Source organism: Anneissia japonica, unplaced genomic scaffold (genome assembly GCF_011630105.1).
Source record: "Anneissia japonica isolate Jap-2015-1 unplaced genomic scaffold, ASM1163010v1 scaffold1587_len1432017_cov164, whole genome shotgun sequence".
NCBI lineage: Eukaryota > Metazoa > Echinodermata > Crinoidea > Comatulida > Comatulidae > Anneissia > Anneissia japonica.
Window position 1 is genome coordinate 181,448 of NW_022713643.1, and position 22,529 is coordinate 203,976.

At 34.1% G+C, this 22,529-nt stretch overlaps 1 protein-coding gene across 1 annotated transcript; it reads right to left on the reverse strand.

The window, feature by feature from the left end:
- Window positions 1–1,663: 1,663 nt before the first annotated feature.
- Window positions 1,664–17,137, reverse strand: LOC117108682 (sorting nexin-8-like). Its single transcript, XM_033250785.1, has 13 exons — window positions 17,048–17,137; window positions 16,780–16,907; window positions 14,518–14,650; window positions 13,746–13,939; window positions 12,356–12,473; window positions 11,383–11,504; window positions 9,961–10,041; window positions 9,472–9,592; window positions 8,226–8,398; window positions 7,067–7,135; window positions 6,147–6,305; window positions 5,662–5,811; window positions 1,664–4,388 (listed from the first exon to the last, which is right to left on the reverse strand). The coding sequence occupies exons 1-13, from the start codon at window positions 17,067–17,069 to the stop codon at window positions 4,305–4,307; spliced, it is 1,554 nt and encodes a 517-aa protein (XP_033106676.1). The 5' UTR covers window positions 17,070–17,137; the 3' UTR covers window positions 1,664–4,304.
- Between the last annotated feature and the right edge of the window lie 5,392 nt (window positions 17,138–22,529).

Consider the following 22,529-nt stretch of genomic DNA (forward strand, 5'->3'; position numbering starts at 1 on the left):
ACTGTATCATAAACACAATTAACATAATTTACTTTAAAATAATATCAACTACAACATAACATCTTTATATATCTAAAATAATGAAATATAATGAATGAGTGGAGATAAGAGTAACAGCCTAATAAGGGCGCGATATATCACCATACCCATATTCGGCTGTGATATGTCATCACCATGCCCATATATATGGTTTGGCACAGCAGTTGCAGTAACTCATTGGCATTTGAACCAGTGGGTGGCACATCACTCAAAATGCTTTTAAAGTGGTCCTGGGTTTCAAAAGCGCTTTTAATCGATTTTAGAGTCTGCTAATATGTAGAAATTTTTTTTTTCTCACCAACGAATTGTGGTTTTTCTCCTCGGGGGGGGGGGGGGTGGCACCCCCCCCCAAAAATTTCTCGCTCCCCCCACCCCAAAACAAATCACGGTCAAGTACTTAAAAAAATCACCTTATTTTGCGAATTAGCGCCCCTCTACCTGTCTCTTATACACATCTAGATGTGTATAAGAGACAGGCACTAGGGCCTAGTACTAGATTAGGCCAAACTATTACCAAACTATCTAGAGCAGATGGAATACAATGATGTTTTGAGAATCATTAGGATGCGGGGATGGGGTAGGTTGGGGAGGGGGTGGGGAAGGATGTTGTTGAAGAAAGAGTGGTTTATATATCTTTTAGGGTTATTTGATTTGATTATTCTATGCAATATATGTGCTTTGCATCTTATATTTTAATTTACTAGTATTTTTTATGCATTTTGTAATGGGAAAGCAAATTTTATGTATTGTATTCCTTACTGTATATGACCAATGAAATGAACTTAAACTTAATTAACAAGTGACATAGGATAGTATTTGTTTGAAAACAAATGTGGTATGAGAAAATGTGATATGGGACGAGTGTTATGGGAATGTGATGCTAGGAAATATAGTATGGAATTATGAAATTTGGATACTGTCTCGGAATGTACTATGAAGTTGTTGTAAATGGATACAGATGGATACAATTATATACAAATGATTTTTACGGGCACTGCATTCAAGCTGATATCACAAATATGAGATTTAATGGGAAGAGAGCTTTTACCTGTTAGAGTGACATAACTAGAAGGGGCCGATCCAGTAAAGGGGACCCCGGGGCACAGGGGGAATGTTCCCTCCACCCGTTTTTCCCCTAAATTTTTAAAATTTCAAGGCATATATTGAAATTAGCGCTCTCACTTATCTATTCTAAATATGTTGTGGGCCCCCCACCCCCCAGTTTGAAAAATTCTTGATCTGCCCCTGGCTAGCTAGCTAGATAGATAAATTGCTCTTCAATACAAAAATTAAAAAAAAGATAAGAGATTACATGCATGTTTAATTTGGTTCGAGTTAAGTTTGCAGTGACGGGTAAATTCTTAGTTAAAAAAATATTTAAGCGCATCAAAGCTCCAGCATTTTGCGCTATACTAATATTATGAAATATGTTTAAAAAGGAGAATGTGGGGTGGGGTGGGGTATGGTATGGGATATAATGGTAAGGTAATGGGGGATGAAAGGGCATATGGTATGGGGGCTATGGTAGGTAATGCTTAGCATAAAGAAACAAGCAAATAACAAGCAGATGCAATGCTGTAATGCAAGAAAAACCAAACTAAACAAAATAAAAAATAAGTTAACATGTTATAACAAGAAATGACAAGATACAGTTTATTTTTTTTAAATTACTCTAGCTGTAGCTGTATGCATTGCCGCATCACATTCTTCATACAACACGATAGAAATCTTAAGCAAGGATTTAATCAAGGGCCAGTGGTGGTCCCAGAAATTTCCTGACAGGGGGTCCAAACCAGGGGCCTACTAGAGTCTTGGTCAGGGTCCTGGAATAAAAATCTCTGGTAGGATTTACAGGTTGAGTTTATATGGATTATTATGGTCCAAACTGTACTTTTAGACCACAATAATAGGGACTGACAATCAATATGTTAAATGGATAAGCAAATCATTTTTTTTTGGTCTGATGACTTTGTTGTGGCATGGGGGGGGGGGATTTCCCTTCCGCTAGCGCCACCACTGTTGAGGGCACTCTCAATTCCTTTTTACTTCACACACTCGCATATTATTTAAATCAATAAAATGTTTAAGGATCTTTTTCACCTATATACTCTTGGTAAACCCAATTTGCTAAAAAGGAAATAATTTTTTTCTCTGCCCTCTTAAAACTTTTAAACTGAAATGTAATTATTATATGATTCTAATGAAACTAAAATAATAATGTATCATATCTAAATCAAGAAAATTAGAATAAAAAGCTATTATTTGGCATAAGCTTATGGAATTAAAATATAAATGTACATTAATAAAATTCTTGAAGCACAGTAAACAAAATGGATTTAGGAAAAAAGTAACAGATTGGCAAACCATGACATTATGCAACATGCATCTTATGCAGCGATACATAACAAAATAATGCCAAACCCACACTAAGTCTGGCATACATTATCCCCACCCCTTCCCCATTGCTAACCACAGAGATAGATATTGTAAAACATGCCATTTTACATGCTTTCCATATCTAATCCATCTAAAATCAACATCTAGAATCTAAACTTACTTCCATTTATATTTTCAGTGCTTACACAAATAAAGTAATTTATACAAATAACCCTTTTAAAAAACTCATTCACTCCGTCCCTCATTGTCCCAACCACTCCTTTCTACCCTCCCTCACAACCAAGTGAGTGGATAACTTATTTTTAAAATTTAATTCTCATCCACAAGGATGAAAGTGATAAACTAATACCAGATCCACACAAGAAAATATTACATGCATCCTGTGTTGGGGAAAATTAAGCATGCATCACCTGCTTTGTTTGTGTCAGTGTGAAAGTGCATTCGTGCATCGCTTGTAATATCACACTATCAAAAAACAGTTGTATACCCATATATAGTGATGATGTGCCTATATATGGTCATGATGTGATGTCATCATGACCATATTTAGGCATGTCAAATGTTTTTGTCAAATTTGACAGTCTGGACAATGTTTAACACTCTACAGATATTTAACACGGATCTGTGCATGTTGTACAGCTATGTTCCACTGTAGTGTCGCGCATATCTTTACTGTCTGCGTATAAATGGCACAGTCTTATCGCCGGGTTTATATTTGCTCATGTAAAGATTTCATTATCTCCATAGCAATTTCTCAGGGTAACATGCGTCAGATTGCGTAATATTTTATCTCATGTGACATAAAACGGGTAAAAGTCTCACTATGCAGTTTAGCGAGTAGCATGTTATTTAGTCTCGAGAAAAAATCCTGGATTTGAATATTGAATCGTAGAAATTTTCTAAAGGTAATTTCGATATTTTACCACCAACCTACAGCTTTACCCTTGCTAATCTATGTTCTGTGTCCAAACTATTAAATTTTCTGTGATATCTAAGAACTGCCCATATAATGGGAGTATGATGTCATAATGATACCAAATTATGGATAAAACACAAATATTTTCAAATAGACTTAATAGTGAAGACCAAGACAGAATATTTTGCTATACGCCGGCTATCCTAGTACTACCTTCTTTAAATTTTACCTTTTTCCAAATACTTTAAAACTAATTATAATCTATATATAAATATATGGATGCATAGAATAATACAACACAGATAAAACTCATCGCTAATATTAACCTAAATATATTCTCAATGAGGCGGGATATATCTCTTTCATGTATATTCATCTATATTACATAGTATGTTGAGTTGTACTCTGCCTGACAAATTAGGGAGCTTTCGATTTCCACGACGACGGTAGGACGTCGAACGTAATGACATCACTAAAAGTCATCTGTGTATGCGAGAACGTTAATTTCTCCTCGTCGCATGGATTCCAGGACACAATTTTGGCCAAATCTAAGTACGCAGGGAACGGTCACGCATAAGCATCGTCGAACAAATCGAAAACTTCCTATTGATACATCAACCTCACTATAAGGCTCCATCCAGATTATCAAATTCCCTTTGACAAAAACTTTTTATATAGTTTTGTCAAATAAAATATGATAGTTTGAACAAGGCCTATTATCAACATATTTCAATTGGAAATGTTTTGTCAAGGTAACTTAAGTACTTAATTAACCAACACAATACACACAGGCACCATTTGTTGTTATTCAATAAATTTACATATAATAAAATAGCAATTAAAATTAGCAAAATTATCATTTTTTTTTTTACAGTTAGACTTTTTTTTTTTTTCATTTTGGAATGTGCTATAATTTGTATTATCTTTTTTGTTGTTTTTTTGGCACAATTCACTAAGATGGAACGAGGAAACTGTTTTGCGACTCTCCAGCGCCAGACTCGGTCTTACATAAGATATCTTGCCAAACAGATAGAAGCTATAGAGAAATACAGAAATAAGGAAAAACTGGTAATCTACTGCATAATATAATAATTTAATAGTAACATAATAATGTAAAAATATTAGGTCTTGCATAATAATATACCATATGAGTGTGTAAAAAAACCCATCAAAACGCACCCTTAAAATGTCAAATGCTAGAGTGGACACGCTTCAACCCATACTATACTGGGCCCTACATTGCATCTAGGGTAGTAGAGCCCAAAGGCCTAGCCAGGGGTCTTAGGCCTAATCACTACACCACTGGCCTAATCTTAATCACTAACTTATACTCCGAGCTAATGCTACACTATATAAGTGTGTCGTGCTAGGTTAGATTTAACAACCCAAAGGTACTCTATCATAAAATGCAACAAGATCAAAGGAAGTGAAAGTATATATATATATATATATATATATATATATATATATATATCCATGGAATACACAATAACAACACACATAAACAGCAGACAAAAAATAATTAGTATTAATAATATATGTTCAATAAATAAATAATTACATTAATAATTTTGAGTTCATCATTTACAACCAACGGACTTTGTCAAAGCATTGTTATTACAGTACTCCCGGTCAATAATAATTAATACATGCCCAAGGTGCAACATTCTTTGAAACATTAAAATGAAATATTTCATGTTGATTAGAAAAAAAAAAACTTCAAACATTTCAAACCGCCTTCTGACTGAATGTATTTTCGAAAACAATAATAATGTGGTGCTGAGTAACCCATTTATTATGGTGATATGAATATTTATGATACAGATTAATTACAAGAACAAAACTGCCAAGGATGGACATATGCGAAACCCTTTGATTATACAATTAATTAAAACAACTGATACTATAATAATACTCAGTTGATATGGAAGAATACTAGGCCTATACTTTAGACTAAAAACGAAAACATAATGCAGTTTAATGCAGTTTATGGACGGGAAGCAAAACAAATCAACTTCAGCTTATTTCAAAATTCCCAATAAAAGCATTGTTTTAGCATTTAGTACACTTTGCAGTAGGATTTAGTAAAAGTAGGTGCATGTTATTTATTCTAAATGTTAATAATTATTATTTTTATTAGCTTACTAGCATACTATTTTGTGCAAATAGGCATTAGTAATGAGTATTGTAGCATGGAAGGGTATAGGGTAAGGGGTAACGTTTGGGAAGAGGATGTTTGAGAAAAGAAAAATTTGTGGATGGGAAAGATTAATATAGATGTACCCAACACATTACCGTGGGTTTCTTACCTCTGAAAATCCTTGACGTTCAGCCTGGGCGTAGACCTGCATTGTGTCCGAGATCATAGGAATATTGGCATGGATTAGTTGAGTTTCCATTTGCAGGCAGTGAAGAGAGAAGAGATTACGGTTCTCCATTGTCATGATTTGACTAGCTTGCTGCGAGGAAACACAGAAGAAACATCATTCACAAATATGAACAATCTCAATGGATTTACAACAGAGTCTTCCTTTTTTTTTTTAGGCCATGTTATTGTTCTCATACTCATTGGTGAAGATGCTGATTGGTGGTGATGAATTAACCCTAACCTTAAACTTCAGTCTCATTATCCTATCATGCACCACTATGGGCTGTGGGAAGGGTAGCCACTTCCTTCTTTTATTGCTGATTTAAGAGAACAACATACGTCATCAACTTCCAACATGTCATAATATATTTCGTATATAAAATGATTGATCAATTTATTTATTGACTGACGTGTATAAAACCATACCTCAGTAATTCTAGATTCTAACTGTTCCACAACCCCTACTTGTTGTTGGTCTCCCCCCTTTAAAGTGGCAGACATTTTCTTCTTCTTTATATTAGCCATCTTCTGCAGGGCCATTTGATGATCTCGTAGGACTCCTTTTTCATGCCGTTCACACAAATCCTTAAAAGATATAAATTATTATTTATATTTATACTTTATATATATTGAATTAGTTTTTCGCATCTAACAGTTGAATAGCTTGGTTGTTAAGATGCTTGCCTCCAATCAAAGGGTCCTGGGTTCAGTTCCTGTCACTGTAACATTACATTTTCTCATGACCAAAACAACTCCACTCCCTAAGCCCCATAACCAGTATTACAGCGGCCCTCACTGCTACACGATTTTATGTAGAATGAGTGCCTGGCATTAGCCTATATAGAGAAAAGGTGGGCAAATGCGCATGCAACCAACAGTTTTTTTTTTGCGGCCCCCCCCCCCCATGTGTGCGGCCTGCCAAACATCTTTGGCTACAAAACACCTTGTTTTTTACAGTCTGACAACGATCATCTGTAAAATGCAATATTAAAACTGAGAATAAAATGGCATAAAAGCAGTGTATGAAGGTTTTTCAAAGTATACTGGAAAGATCAAAGTTTGGGTGCAGCCACTCGGTGCTCTCTGATAGATTTTTATGCCCACCCCTGATATGGAGCTTCTTGTGTGTATGTTGTCTCGTGAAGGCAATTTTTCTAGGCCTAACTCTAGGGTTCTATGTGAACCATAACATTCCAAATGCATTGTGGTTGACAAAATGTTCACCAAAGGGCTAAAATCCCAGTTTTATTTAAAGTGTGAAAACACTCTTTTTAAATACCCTACAAATAACAAACAAGTGTTAATTTTTAATTTGCACTAGGAATGGCCTTTACAGAAAATCTTACCTTGTAACTCTGCAACAAGTCGAGAAGTAGAGCCAGTCTTTCACCTACACTATTATCAGTCCGTGCTGACTACAAAATAAGATATTTCATAGTTACAAAAATTATAGTATAATAAAAAAAAATAACTTAGTTTCAAATAATATGTACATTTCCAGGCTTAAATAATTAAGTCCGGCTTTAAAAATCTAGTCTGTATAAAATCCAAAAAGAAAACCTTCAAAATTCTACTAAACATCCAAATTGCTCATTTAAGTCACGCACGGACACTGCGCATGGAGAACACAGTGCCACATCGTGCGAGCAGCAGATAAGTTTTTAATGGCAATCCGTTCAGACTGCCATCAACATTCAGACGGTGTTGTGTCATCCAATGATCACAGGGAGTGCAGTTGTATTCATCGGCCAACGGTTGTACGACGCATCAAGTGCCTCGGCTTTCAACGGTTTAAATAAGTTATCAATTTCCAATTTGACGCAGAAAAAAAAAGTAATCAGTTTTTACTAATTTACACTTATGAAAATACTTGATGAAACTTCCTACTAAGCTCTATCCTTGGATATTGTTGCTAAGGTCCCATACATAGACAGTAGGGAGCTTCTGATTGCACGACGACGGCAGGACGCAGAACGAAATGTCCTCACTAAAAGTCATCTGTGCATGCGAGAACGTTAAGTTCTCCTTGTCAGGTGGATTCTAGGACGCAATTTGGCCAAATCTACGTATGCAGAGAACATGGGACGCTTGGTAGGACGGTCACGCATGAGTGATTCCGTTCTAGCGTAGCATCGTCGAGCAAATCGAAAGCTCCCTGCTGTTAATATGTGTGTGTGTGGGACAACATGTGTTCTTGTTAGATACGCCCACATTCCTGGCGTTCTTCTGATTGGTCAGTTGTTAAGTTTGACAGTTCAGAAAGGTTCATTACCATAGTTCTAATGTGTACTGAAATAAATTGGCAATGAGAATGTTTTTGTTCCAGTTTTCGAAGGAAAGACAACTTACTTTAATATAAATAAGCAATCACGTTAATTTAGATTTTTTTTTTTACCGACAGAATGTTTTATATGTTATAATTTACAATTTATTTTTACTTGTTTATTACAAGAGTAAAACGTATTGTTTTAAATGCTGTCACTATATATTTTCTCATTTTTTTACCTGTTGGCCATGTTTGTCAGAGAGGGCAGCAAACTCGACTGCGATAGTCTTCAGTCCTCCTTTAATTTGCGGCCAGCCATCATTTGTACCCATAGCCCAGGCCGACGCTGGCTGAGAATCACCACTCATTTGATTCAGCTCTTTTGCAAATTGTAACATATCAATAGAATTTTCTGAAATACAACAGACAAATTATAATAAATCCCTGAACTGGTCATGGTCAAAAACAGCCCCACAAGTTATTAAATTGAAAAAAAAAATTTTAATTGATGTTTGTAAAGGAGGCATAATTAATGGAGTTAGTTTATGAAACTGACATTTTATGCATGAATGTGTGCATATATTATGTAGTTCGAATAAATAAACCCCAGCACTTAATGCTTGGAGTGGTCATTGTTGGTCCTGACTGTTCAGTGCACAGGCCCATGTAGATGACGATGTTGCTTAACTCATTCCAGTCTGCCCCATTACCATTGCCTGAGGCTGTACCAAAGCTGAGAAATTACATCATTTTACACTAAATATCGGGTTTTTACTTGCCCAGACATTTTATTTGGTCTTAATACAGGAGACCCTCTTCAGAAATACTCCTAAATCACTTTAAAAACAATTATATAGAGGGCAGCATAGCTATAAAACAAATTATCAGAAAACCTATACAGGGCGTACATATGACGCCCCTCGCTATAAAGTATGGTCAAAGAGGGCGTCGTCGCCATGCCATACGAATGGAAAGGGTTAAAGTCAGGCTCCGAATGAAAAAAATGTTCGATATGTTGTACAACTGATTTTTCTTAGACACAAAAAGCATATTTTGATGGAAAACTTGAGAACGGTTATTGAGATACAATTTTTGAATATTTAAAAACTAGGGGAAAAGTGGTGTAACCACCCTTTTACATATTCAAAAATCTGTATCTCATTAACCATTTCTATTTTTTTTTTTTTAAATGGTGCATAAAAAATGTTGTTGGCAAGCAGATAGTTGTTCGGTGTCCTTCCTTCTAATATTTACAACTAACAAAGGGTTGGCATAATACTAATAGCTTAGATGGTGCATAATACCAAGTTATTTTATGCACTTCTGTTCATTAATGATATGGAGCCACCTGTATTTAATATGTACCTGCAACGCTACAAGAAAATTCTTTTTATGCAGATGACAGTACACACCACAACATTATTATCATAAAAAATACTAATTATTATATATAATAATAAAATACTAAATATTTCATATACCTACCAGCAGACCTTCTTGTGACGTTATCAACTATTGTTTTAAGTTTATAGATGCTGTCAAATATATTCTTGATTTGATCTCTACTGTTAGCAAACTGCACTTGTGTATCAATAGGAACCAAATCCTAAAAAAATATATAAATCATGATTGTCAACTTCAGGTAAGGTAAAGGTCGAAACCTCAAGCTCTGCGTTCAGAGGCCGGAGTGCCTGTCTCTCTTTCCTGGGGGGGGGGNTCAACAATGAATGTTTTTATAATATATTTATTGTTTCAATACAAATACTTTAAAACCACGAATAGTAGCCCCATGGGCTTAGTCTTGAGAATTAGGCCATCTCGTAAAGAAGTCCATCTAAAAAACAAGTAGCCCAGAGCTTCTATTTGAGATTTTACAGTATGAATTCATATCATGCTCATACATTTGAACATCGCAGGTATTTGTAGCATAAATCTTTGTAGTGCGGACATACAGTAGTATTACACTATATTTACCTTTGCTTGAGCAGCTAATGGACTTGTCATAAATTCATCTGGAATGCCACGAAATTGCTCCTTAATCTTATGCTGCATATCCTACAAAAACACCAATAATCAATCATTAAATCAATCAATCGATTAATAATTTTAACATTCAAGAAACCGTCCATTCAACCAATTAATCAATTTAAACCATCAATCATGTAATCAATCTATTAATCAAGCAATCATTAATCATTCAGCTATACTGTACAGCCCTTTATTTTTCGTGATTTTTGAAATAAAATGATGATTGTGAAAACTTAGGGCGTGAAATATCTCAAATTTTAAAATCACAAAAAAAAGGGCTGTACAGTATATCCAACTTCAGTCCCATGGTTTTTGAAGAGTATTTGGCAAAGACAAGCCAAACCAGTCATTTCTGGCAAAAGTCGATTTTTAGTTATTAATGCAGGGTGTGAAAGATATAAAAGAATCATTAAAATCCAACATTTTGTTGCGAAGTTACAGGCATTTAAACATACAAGATTAGTATTTTAAAAAATCAGCCTTCAAAGTTTAAATTTTTGGGGAATTCTCAGGCACCACCAAATCGTTGAAGCCCATCTCGAATTGAAGCCCCCTCTTTAGTTTACAAAAGTAGCCTCGAAAAGAAGCCCATGGGCTTCTTTTCAAGTTAGCATGGGCTTCTTTTTGGGATAGTACAGTACATACACTGTACATGAATTTCAAAGAAACAAAATATATTAAAAACATGCTTGGTTTATACAATAGTTTAGGTAATTAAATGCCGGTTAAAGCTACGTTTACACTAGGCACAGTAACAACACGACGACATATCGCATTGTTGATGTTCTTCAACACTGAGCGCATTTTTATCGTGTTGTTGTCATGTCGTTATCGTGTCTAGTGTAAATGTAGCTTAATACACTCCATGATACAGACTGATGTTACAGTGGCCCTATTTATTGTTTTGTTGTAGTAATTCCCAGAATTTACAACATTCATTTGAAAATAAGCCCCCCCTCTTTACTTTGGAAAATTAGTCTCGAAAAGAAGCCATCTTGAAAAGAAGCCCATCTCGAAAAGAAGCCCATCTCGAAAAGAAGCCCATCCAAAGCCTCAAAAAACAGAGGCAGCCGAGGGCTTCTATTAGAGGTTTTACAGTATATATTTGTTCATCTAACTCTGCATGAGATACCTACTATGTAGTATGTACCACAGGTGACAAATAAATTCCTACGTGATACGAGAGTAAGGTATGCAGATACATGACTTGAAGAAAATTGGTTGAATTATAATAATAATATTATTAATAATAAATGTATTTAGCCAATTTCCAGTAGAAAATATTTGGCACCAACTAAAGAAAGTTGGTAGTCAGACTTGTGTGTATAAATATTACTATTATTATCATTATTCAAATTTAGAACTTACTGAGCCCTGAAAGGTCATGAAAAACTTAGTAATGGCACTCTCGTGAAAAACAGGGTGTCTACAGATCATCGTCAGATACCTACGAAGCGCCCTCCGACGCGACTCTATGAACTCTCTAGTAACTGGTAAAGATAAAGAGTATAATATTAAATGGTCTGAAATTTCACTCGGGAGTATAGTTAGTAATAAAAGACAGGCTGAGTGATCACAATTTTAAGATCTTACATATTAAAATAACTGTAAAAGCAGAGGCTATTATTAACCTAAAATAATAAACCAATTCTGATTGCATGTTATTGTATGTATGAATTGGATTAGGACAATAACATCCAATCAGAAATCCATTTAAGACTGGTGTAACAATAGCCACTGGCTACAATTAAAGTACAGTATGTCAATTTGTACATTTCAGTTAATATTATTTTTTACCTGTAATTTCAAAGAGAAAATACTGTTACTTTTAAAAGTACTTGAAATAACTGTACACTTTATGTGTCTACTGCCCCATGGGGGCTGTAGACACTTTTCGTAATCGTCTGACTTGGAAACTGTGAGAGTAAATCCAGTTTGAGGAATGATGGGATGAGTCATTAACTAAAGACATAAATGATGCAGTCTACCGTGGCGCTTATTTGAGAGCAGCACTAAGCAAAAAAAATCAGGTTTGGTGCAGCGCTTATTCAAGAGCAGTGCCTATTCAAGCATTTACGGTAAGCCTATCCGAAATATGCCATGCCCTGACCAGTCCCAGAAAGAACTAAAAAACCAACAATCTGTTACAGTACTTGCACAGTTTATACATGCGAATGTGCCAACACAGAGAGCGTGGATGGGCTATGAGTTAAAAAAAAAAAAAACAAAATCAAGCAGTAAACACACATTCCTGCTGTGAGCCTACGTTTAATAACTGCATTAACGTTTTAAAGGGTTTTCCAGATTTTAGCATTAAAAAAATGATAAAGAAATTACAAACCTCTCATCATTTTCTTAGGGGGCGGAGTTGGAACCAATCGATAAGGGAATCGCTGCAGCAACACTTCATGTAAAGCGATAAAATCATTGTAACGTCGCATCACAGTTGTCTTGTAAAACTGTAAATATATAACAACAGGAATCACATTAACATTAACACACATTTAAAATATATACATTTAATTGGAAAATGCAAACATACGAGCAAGATACTAAAATACATTTTTTTTCTCCAAAACACATTATTCACTTAAATATAACATATACAGTACATAGGAATGTAGTTATGATGGGTGGAGGTGGGCCACTCAGCCTTGAAGTTTTCTAAAGCTAATTTCATGGCCCTCCACCCACCCTTATTAACCCATTTTCCCATTCTTAAAATCCACTCTTATTATTTAGAGTTTCCCAATGTTATCACGTAACCACCCTCAAAATTGTTATCACCCACCCTTAGTTTTCTTCAGCTACAGCCCTGTATTTGGTATGGTAGTTCTTCAGGTATAAGCCCATTATCTTCTTTATGCCCAAATGTATGTACAAGCCTTCCCTCAGGCTAAAGCTCAGGGAATGATTTCAACAAATAGCCTAGCTGATTGGTTATAGCAATGCTTTCAGAAAAAGTGAAAAAGGCTTTGGGTTTTGAGTTGCTTGGGCGAGCGGTAAGGCAGGGGAGCCGCTAACTACAGCCTTAACATCGGTGCGGGTTCGGTTGGTAGATTCAAGTCTTCTCGGAGGGATAAGGACTTAAAAATGGAGATCCAGTGTACACATCGGCTTCGTGTGCATCTATTGGAAGAGTAGGGGGTTATCCCGATGCTATGGTTCATTTGAACACCTGTCGTCGTGGAATGATATGAACATGTAGCTACTACAAACGCCTCTTTACGGCTGCTAGGTAGTCACGGACCACGCCCATACGCGATTCATCACAAGGAAGCTGCGAGTTTTGGGTTATTCTCCTACCTTTACCGGACAAGATAGTATAATACATACTCCAACTATCGAAATGCATGCCATCGTGTCGAGATTCAATGATTTGACATTATGTCATCATCAGGAACTGATAGCAGACACTGCTGAAAAATTGTAAAGGGGATTCCCCAGGTATTAGCCCACCCCCGACAATTGACCTAATTTTGTGTTCAAAAAGGGATGAGTTTGCATCAGAGGAACAACAGTATTAAGAGGCAGACAAAAGTGTTTTTTAGTTGTGAACAGCTTTTTTCTTTGTGTTTTTTTTTGTGATATTACATAAACTAAACATGCTAATAAGGCATAGTGAGTGTAAAATTGAAAGGATAACATCCTAGATTTCATAGAATGTTATCATATCATAACTCTTTCTAACAGGTTTACAGTTTCACACAGCATAATGCTGTAATACTTACATTACTTTGAACTTCATATTCTACATGCTTTAATAGTAATCCTTTCTTTTCCGGTACTAATCCTACGGACACAACATCCATCTCTTGGAGTTGTTTATAATTGAAGCCAAGCACACTGGGATTTTTCTCCTTCCGTACTTGTACTGTTAAAGTTTTCAACTCGGTTAAATCACCTAAAGACGGTCTTGGTAACTCTAAAGAAGGGGTGAAAATCGGATAACATTGCAATCTAATAAACTGGATATTGAGACAATATTTAAATAATGTGAAGAATCTTGATATTGTTGATATTTAGGATTGAACAATTTGTAATTTTTTTTAAATTTTTAACTTATCTGATATATGTTTACAGTACTTAATAAAATGAACACAAATTTCTATGCGTAGAGTACTCTCCATATATCATTCATTCATAAAGGCACTTTAATACATTGCATTTTTTATACAAAATAATTGCATTTGCATAAAAAATTTTTTTTACAATTTTACAGATAAAATAAAAATGAAAAGTATGAGAAGTAAATCTTAACTACAGTAATTTTGGATGAAACAACAAGACATTACTACAAAACATCACAGCTCCTAATTTTTAAACCGATACAAAATCAATACAAGACTAAAAGGAAGTTAATAAAAATAAACATACAAATTAGAAATTAGAAGGACCATAAAGAGGAAAAGAATTTAAGGCATTAAATAGGAATTGAAAGTGAACTATCATTGTGAACTTTCAATCAAGAACATGCATATTTACATAGCTAACTCTGCCTACCTTGGTCTGCAAAATTCTCTAGAAGCTTTTCATTAACAGGCTTGCCTTGTTGAGCTAATGCTGTAAGTGCCAAGGCCTTATAGAAGCCATTCCTATTTAGGAAGCCTTGCTTATTGTCAACAGCTACCCATATCTAACATGAAAAACAAAATTGAAATGAAGCACAAAACACCTTTGTGTTGCTGGGTATAATATGATATACTATCCCTGCTTTGTTTCATTACAAGCATCCATGCAGCCAAGCTTTGCAGGCAAAAAACTAGCAATAGTATTAGTAGAAATTACTAATCATTTGGAAAACCACTGCTATACCGTTGCTTGCTTGCCCGCCACTCCTGTTTGTGTCGTGAAGAATCGTGAATGATGGCAGGTAAAACAGGCAAGGGTTCTAGTCCCTCTTCAAAACAGATGAAGATAATAATATTAATTATTAATAAATAGTTATTATTATTATTAATATTAATTAAATATAGGAAGTTGATATATTTACGTCGTCGTAAACAAATCAGTAAATGATATATTTACGTAAATGAAACAACGCATGCGCAGTCATACTTTAATAAACTTGCATTTTCAGCACTCGACATTAGCATGGCCTCCCAAGCCGCGGTGATTCCCCCAAGTTCACCACGGCACAAATTAATTTACAATTTTGTATTTTATTTTTTATTAAATTTTATTTTCTACAACAGCACAGTATGAGTAGTCTAATCACTAAATATATTATTAAATCATTGTGTTAAATTTTCAAATAAAAGCGATATTATGAGCTGCAAATGTTATGTTCATCTTACTCAATCATTTGTTGAATGAACACACTTGATCCAAATACCAGGCCTAGACCTACGCAAGGTTTCCTTGCTAAAACTCAATTATCAGGAAATCAAGACGATATTCTTCTAGGACTACCTAGTGTATTGTTATATGATAGTCAATCATCACAAATTAAGTAACATCCTAATGTTTTCATTCAAACACATTTACCCACGTCGTCACTAACAAAAACAACATCGTTATAGTCTTTAGTCGGGTCGAGCCCCGATCGATCGTGAAGAACATACAGGAAGACCATGTTTGGTACTGCACATGATTCACTGTACAAAGTACTGTACGCTATGTGAAGCAAGAAGTAAACAACGAATAATCGTGTATTTTCTGTAAGATATTGAATCATAACGAAAAAATAAGACCAGGGAGATGTAAAAATACATAAAATACTTCTCCATAGTAAGACAAAACAAATATTTTTAATGTTTTATTCAAACATATTTTCCCAAATAGTCTGATCACTAACAAAGCAACATTGGCATGATATGCATGTGTCTACGAAGTTTGGATGCAGAACGTGGAATGAACAGCCTCGCTCGACGTTGTGGTCATGATGTGAGATAGTGAAATAAATACTTCTAGCTCATTATCACAATCATTCAATTATTTTATTTAATTGAAATACATAGGCTACTACTGCAGCAAATTTAATTACGTTTAGTAAAAACGGCAAAATTATAATTTAAATACTGTACATATCTGCTAGTCTTAAACCATTCAACCAATTTAGGGATTCCCCATGTGCGTTGATTTTCAGTCGATTCGATCCTGCAATGGCTTTTTAAGAGTAGAAACCATTTGTTTTTACAAGAAAAATTGTTGTGTCATGACTGTAATAAACACGTCCACGTTTGAAGATTTGATTATCGTGCACCGTGGATTCATGGTAAAGTACATTCATAAATTTTAACTTGCCAAAAAAGGGCCTCAGCAAAAGGCCAATGCTAATCTGAAAGTTGATCTCTGCGTTAACACGTACATTTAAGTTTATTAAAGATATGACTGCACATGCGTTGTTTCATTTACGTAAATATATCGTTTATTTACTGATTTGTTTACGGCAACGTAAGTATATCTACTTCCTTAAATATAATATTGTAAAATTCAAAACATTAAAAGCATTCTAGTCCAAGGCTATTAGGCTAGTATTAGTAGCAACTGCCGAGTTTGGGCCAGACCTATGCAGTAATTATACACGCATATGTCCCTTTTGCTACGCCCCTGGCAAAGCATGTGTTTACATGCGAAGAGAGGGCCTCTGCTAGCCTACTTAGGCCTAGCAGCACAAGCAGCATGCGACCTCAGCAGTACAATTGTATTGTTCATGCATCACTACACCGCAGGGTAGTGCCATTTCGAAAATGGAGCTTGACAATCCTTAAAAATAATATTCCAATATTGCATCATAACGCTATTTCAATCACAAAACGGTACCTGACTCAACGTGGTCTTTGGAAGGTTGGATTTCATTAAGATCTTGACGAAGACATCGCGGTCTACCTTTGCCTCCTGGTTAGGGCATACGATATCGTAAACCTCCCGGTAAAACGGGGGAACAGAGCCTGTGTTAGGAACAGAAACGTCTCAAATACATATAATCAGAATGAATGTTAACTAGCAATTATATAAACTGTAACAAACATTAAAATCAAACGATAGATACTATAATACATTGAAAGGAAATGGGCGGAACTGTACTTACCACTACTCAGCTCATCCGCCATTATTTTCGCGTGACATCGGTATAGTCTGCGCCTGCGTCGTACAACCGATAACAACCCTCCGACAGTCCCTTCCCTGGATCTCCTGCGTGACCAGTCGACTGGAAAAATAATCATAGATTTTTCCAGACATGCCCGATTTTTCGATTTCCAACGATTGATGCATAATCATCGATTCGACATATTATTATTTTGATATGAAAAGAAGGCATTTTGCTAGTCAAGAATATTAATTAGAATTAAATGGTATAAACGATGGAAGATACAGAAATTGGATAGTTTTATAGGGCATGATTACGCGCGGCCCGTTTTTTCAATCTTCAATTATTTCTTTTGTAGTGAAAATATTTATTTTATAAAATTAAAATTTGAAAACAAAATCTCCAAAAATTCCATTGCAAACGGAAAAGGATAACTTCCAATAATACACAGATGGAAAAAATTATAATAAAAGAATACATAAATATAAAATACGAGACTCGTAGTTTTTCTTATAGGTTTGCTGGTTTTTTTGGGGTTTTTTTTTTTTTCGTTTTGTCAAAAATATCCATCCTACCATTACCATTTTCATAATTTATCTAGAATGTGTATTAACACTTTAATGAATGTTATAGGTCCAATTATATTATTAGATAAGCATTCTGTAGGTTGGTACTGCTATTACAGTTTGGTGAGTATTTATGTATTAATGTCAGAGCAAACGTTTTACGCCGTTGGCCAACAAAGACCTCAAAAAGGCTTTATTTCTTGACTTCCGTAATACATACCATGGAAGTACTGTACTTGCTTTTATGTTAATTAAGTCACCATCATTGTTCACGTTCCATTCCTGCACATTAACAAGAAAAAAAGCTAAAAACCACAAAAATATCAATATTTCGGTTGCTATGGAGGTTTTCCTTTACCAACGGTGCATTTACTAACACTACCATGAGTGTACATTTCTTTTCTCAAAATATACACAGTTGTATTAACTATTCATATGTAGAGTCTGAACACGTAAAAAATATTAATACATAATGCATAATAATGAGATATAATGTGAAATATATATGGATTACGCTATTTTCGTTGCTAAGATCCCCTTTTCCTTAGTAACGGCCTTTTATGGTCTAAAGTATTAGGATTTATGAGCAAATTAGACATTACATGGCTGTAATTATAAGAGTTATAATTTAATACAATATGTCTTTAAAAACAGCTTTCTTAGTGTAAAAGTCACATTTTCTTAATGGATTATTATAAGTTAATATTGTATCTATTGCGAATAATGTGAATAATTAAATCTCAGATTCACCTGGTAAATTGCAATGATACCCTATGAAAAATAAAACTTGGTATTATTATTTCCGTAAGTTTAATTTAAACGGCTAATATTCAACAGAATAATAATAAAAATAATAATAATTATAATAACTTCCTATTATTATTATTATTATTATTATTATTATTATTTCCGTAAGTAAATAAACACAACTGTATCTGGGCTATTGACAACAACAATGTGACAGTTTGACTTTGCTGCACACACACTGTGCAGAATCATCCTTGTGTCAGCTTCCTCATGATTGCAAAATAGATTTGGCACAGGTAGAACCTCTACTGCAACGCCGTTGTTTCGAATAACATAACATTCATTGCTATGCGCTACGAAAACATGGACATCAGAAAGAATCTCCCTTTCACACATTCTCCATCTTACAAAAAAGAATTCGACAAGTCATCGTAATCATCATTATCGTTGTTAACAACATGAACCTTCAATATAGTTACCAACCTGAGATTTGAAATGTGTGAGTGACTATACCAGTTGGCTGGGGGGTGGGGGGGGGTCCAAGCGGCAGGGGATCCAGCCCCATTTTTAAGCGGTTTTAAAAACGATTTCAGGCAGTGTTTGTTGATACATAAGCAAAAATATTATTAATAAAGCCAATGTGAGTTTCAATGTAGGCCTATATTTAATTTGAGCACCCGAACTATGTAGGCCTACATATATTTGTTAAGCACAGATACCCTTTTTTTTGCATAAAATTACATCTATAGCCACTCTTTATTATTCATATAATAATAATAATAATAATTATTATCATTATTTTATTATTATTGTAATATTTGTATATTATTATCATTGCTATTACCGTTATTATTATTATTATAAATATTATAATCATTAATATTATTATCATTAGTCTTAGTATTATTTTTATAATTATACTGTAATGTATTACAATGTTGCTTTTATTGTTAAGCAAGATTGTTAATCTTCATTAAGTAATATGATAAAAATCTTGACTAAGTAATAATGATGAAATGAGGTGGTACATTTCACAATGGTCATGCAACACTTCAATGTTTGTGTTTTGTATTTGTTATTGCGTATACAGTACAATATTGCTATGTAGGCTTATCATGTAGGCCTATATGCAATTACATACACGAAAGAAATGTTGGCATTAAGACCTGTGACTTTTTTATTTTGGAACAAATACCCAGTCTTCGAAGGGAAACAGAGGATTTTGGCATTTCTATATTGTTTAATTAAATTGTATTTTAACCATTATTATACTGTACTGCAATTAACAATCATCATCACCACACTGTCATAGGCTACAGGCAAAATTAAAAATCAACATGAAATTCAAGTGTCAATCAACTTCTTATTTAATAATTATCTCTCTGCATCATTCGAAGTTTACAAAAATGTAAATAAACAACTGAAATACTGTATAAGAATTGTTCTAGTAAATATACCTTAGAATATGCACAATAATAATAGTACAGTAATAATATTTTAATAACAATAATTTATCAATAAAATGTAATAATAATGAGTTTAAATATAATTAATAAAAATGTAACAATAATAATTGATTATGTTGCATCTGTTGCTTGCATCTACCTATTCACTGCTGTTAAGGCCATATATGACATACTGTATTATTGTTATTGAAGTATTTTGTGTAAGCCATTTTTGCCCTTAATTGAATAATATAACGTACGATTTAAAATGTACAGGGCATTCAATCGCGTCTATGATTGGTTTATTTTGTATATATGACGTCATAAAGTTCGAAATATTGAAATTACAATGGTTTGTATCACTTTTTTTTCCTGAGTTTGTTTCATAGGCCCTCTTTTATTATATGATTTTTATTTTTCTTGCCAGCTGTCACCATTATGTGTGGTGTTTCTTTTCTTGTAGCTTTAGGTTCTTGGTAATTGTTTGTTCCTTCCTGTAGCGCCTTGAGCACTACTGCAGTGGATTTGTGCGCTTTATAAATCTTATTATTATTATTATCATAGTTTATTTATTTAAATGCTAATATATTTAACTCGAGTGTAGACAAAAGACAAGTAACAATCACTGGGCTACTTCATTATGGTTTATTTCCAATAATACGTTCCACATTTAACAAATTTAAACAAAAACAAAAGTTCCTTTTATTACACATAACTCGAAAGGAATAAAGATCTACAATAAGGAAGTAATTATACAAATTTCAAAGCCAGTTCAAAATTTCTTAATTTTTTCTTTCGTAGCATACACAAACTTATCATTCTTTAATCAAGCATTTTTTGCAATATTTTCGCATGCATGCACCTTGACAACAAACACTGCTCATATTCCGTTCATCTAAAAATATAAAAAATCTAGTTCGAACAAATAAAATGAAAAAAAATGTTTCTTGTACATTTTCTTTTTCCAAAAGATAGAGGATGAGGTGTTTTCTTTCCTCTTCTAAGACAATGTCAGACGATAAAAGCCACCCGATAATGGGCCATTGTGACAGTAGAGTGTACAATAAACATTTTAATATTACAAATACAGGGAGAGTATTATGTTTGTTGTAATGAATTTGTTTTCCTATTATTGACACCCATATCATTTTTCGTCCATACCCATTTTCACAATGGACCAGTTCAAGATCTGGTGGATTTTGTCCTATTCAGGCTGGCTACTACTAAATGCTAATGACAATTATTTCTGGCTGCTTTGCCTTGTGAAATAAAAAAAAATAAAAATAATAATACAATGTTGAGGCAAAAAGAGAAACATATTTTGATCTGCCTAACAATGATAAATGACTAAAGTATTGAAATAAAACCAAATTTACACCCAAACTATAAACAAGTATTGTCGAATCGACTGGACAAAGTTAACAAAATTTGATTTTAAATTCTTATTGCTACGTGATAACAGAGACAATTGGACAGAATATTTTTTATTATGCAAATTTCAAGACTGATAAAATAAAGAGTTATATCATAAGCTGACAGAAAGTGCACATCCAATTGGAAAATCAATGGTTTAAAAAACTGACAACTTTGTAGCTCTGTCAATATCCATCAAAAATTAATTAGCAGTGGTATAATCATGCCTTTATATCTGTGTAAAATACAGACATCCTGGAGATATATTTTTTTTATCTATGGCCACATTTACGAGCACAAGAGCTCATATTAGGCAAGCCAACAAAAATGATAACGAATACGGTTGCGTCGTCATTGTCAAATCAATAAACGATCATAAATCATAAATGTATTAAGAATATTTTAGTCACGAATTATGGCACTGATAAGATGACGTATTTGTATTCATTTTTTCGTAAAAATTTTAATCTCCTTATTGGTCATACTGATAAGTACGAATATGACTTAAGGCTGTTACAGAACCTTTTAAAAATGTTTTTCTGATTAACATCTTAAAATAGTAACTACCTCAGTAATCTGAGACAACATTTAGGTAGCTGTGGATTTAAACTATACACCATGCAACTGGTAAAGCAATAGGAAGATAAACAATGGATCCAACATATGAACTTTAACTCTTTAAGTGTAAACCAAAATTATAATGATGATAACATAATCAGTGGTAGCACCAGTGGGAAGTGGGGGAAAGCCTGGTCCCCTGTCGTCTGATGCAACGACGAGGTCGTCGGATCAAAAATAATAATTTGCTTATCCAAGTAATGTTATTTTGATTGCCAAATCCCTAATATTGTGGTCTAAAGCACTGGGTCTTACTATTGCCATAAAAAATTCTGCACATGAATCCTACCAGGGGTTTTATATTCGGGGACCCTGACCGAAACCCTAATCGCCCCTTTGGTTCGGACCCCCTGTTGGACATGTTGGACCCCCGTCAGCAATTTCTGGAGCCACCGCTGAGCATAAATACAATATGAGGAGCAGAGAATACCCTTTTGAGACATACACAGAAAATCTTAAGACAATCCAAAATTATGAACCATTGTTATAACACGGCAAGAATTGAAAAATATAATTATCATAGCTGATTAAAAATAATGAAAATAGCACACAAAATGGACAGATAAAATATTTGCACATCAACAAAAAATTGGCGATAATTCAGTTGTTCTTAAACCATAATTACATAATCCAGAAAAAAACTTATCAAGTTGATAATCAAAATTCTACAATAATGTACAAAATATTAGTAGT

Excerpts from the sequence above, each read along its gene's own strand:
- LOC117108682 (XM_033250785.1), bottom strand. The coding sequence starts at position 17,069 with ATGGCGGATGAGCTGAGTAGTG. Across the intron at positions 16,908-17,047 it reads GGCGGATGAGCTGAGTAGTG|GCTCTGTTCCCCCGTTTTAC; the intron begins GTAAGTACAGTT and ends TTCCTAACACAG. Across the intron at positions 9,593-9,960 it reads CATTAGCTGCTCAAGCAAAG|GATTTGGTTCCTATTGATAC; the intron begins GTAAATATAGTG and ends ATATTTTTTTAG.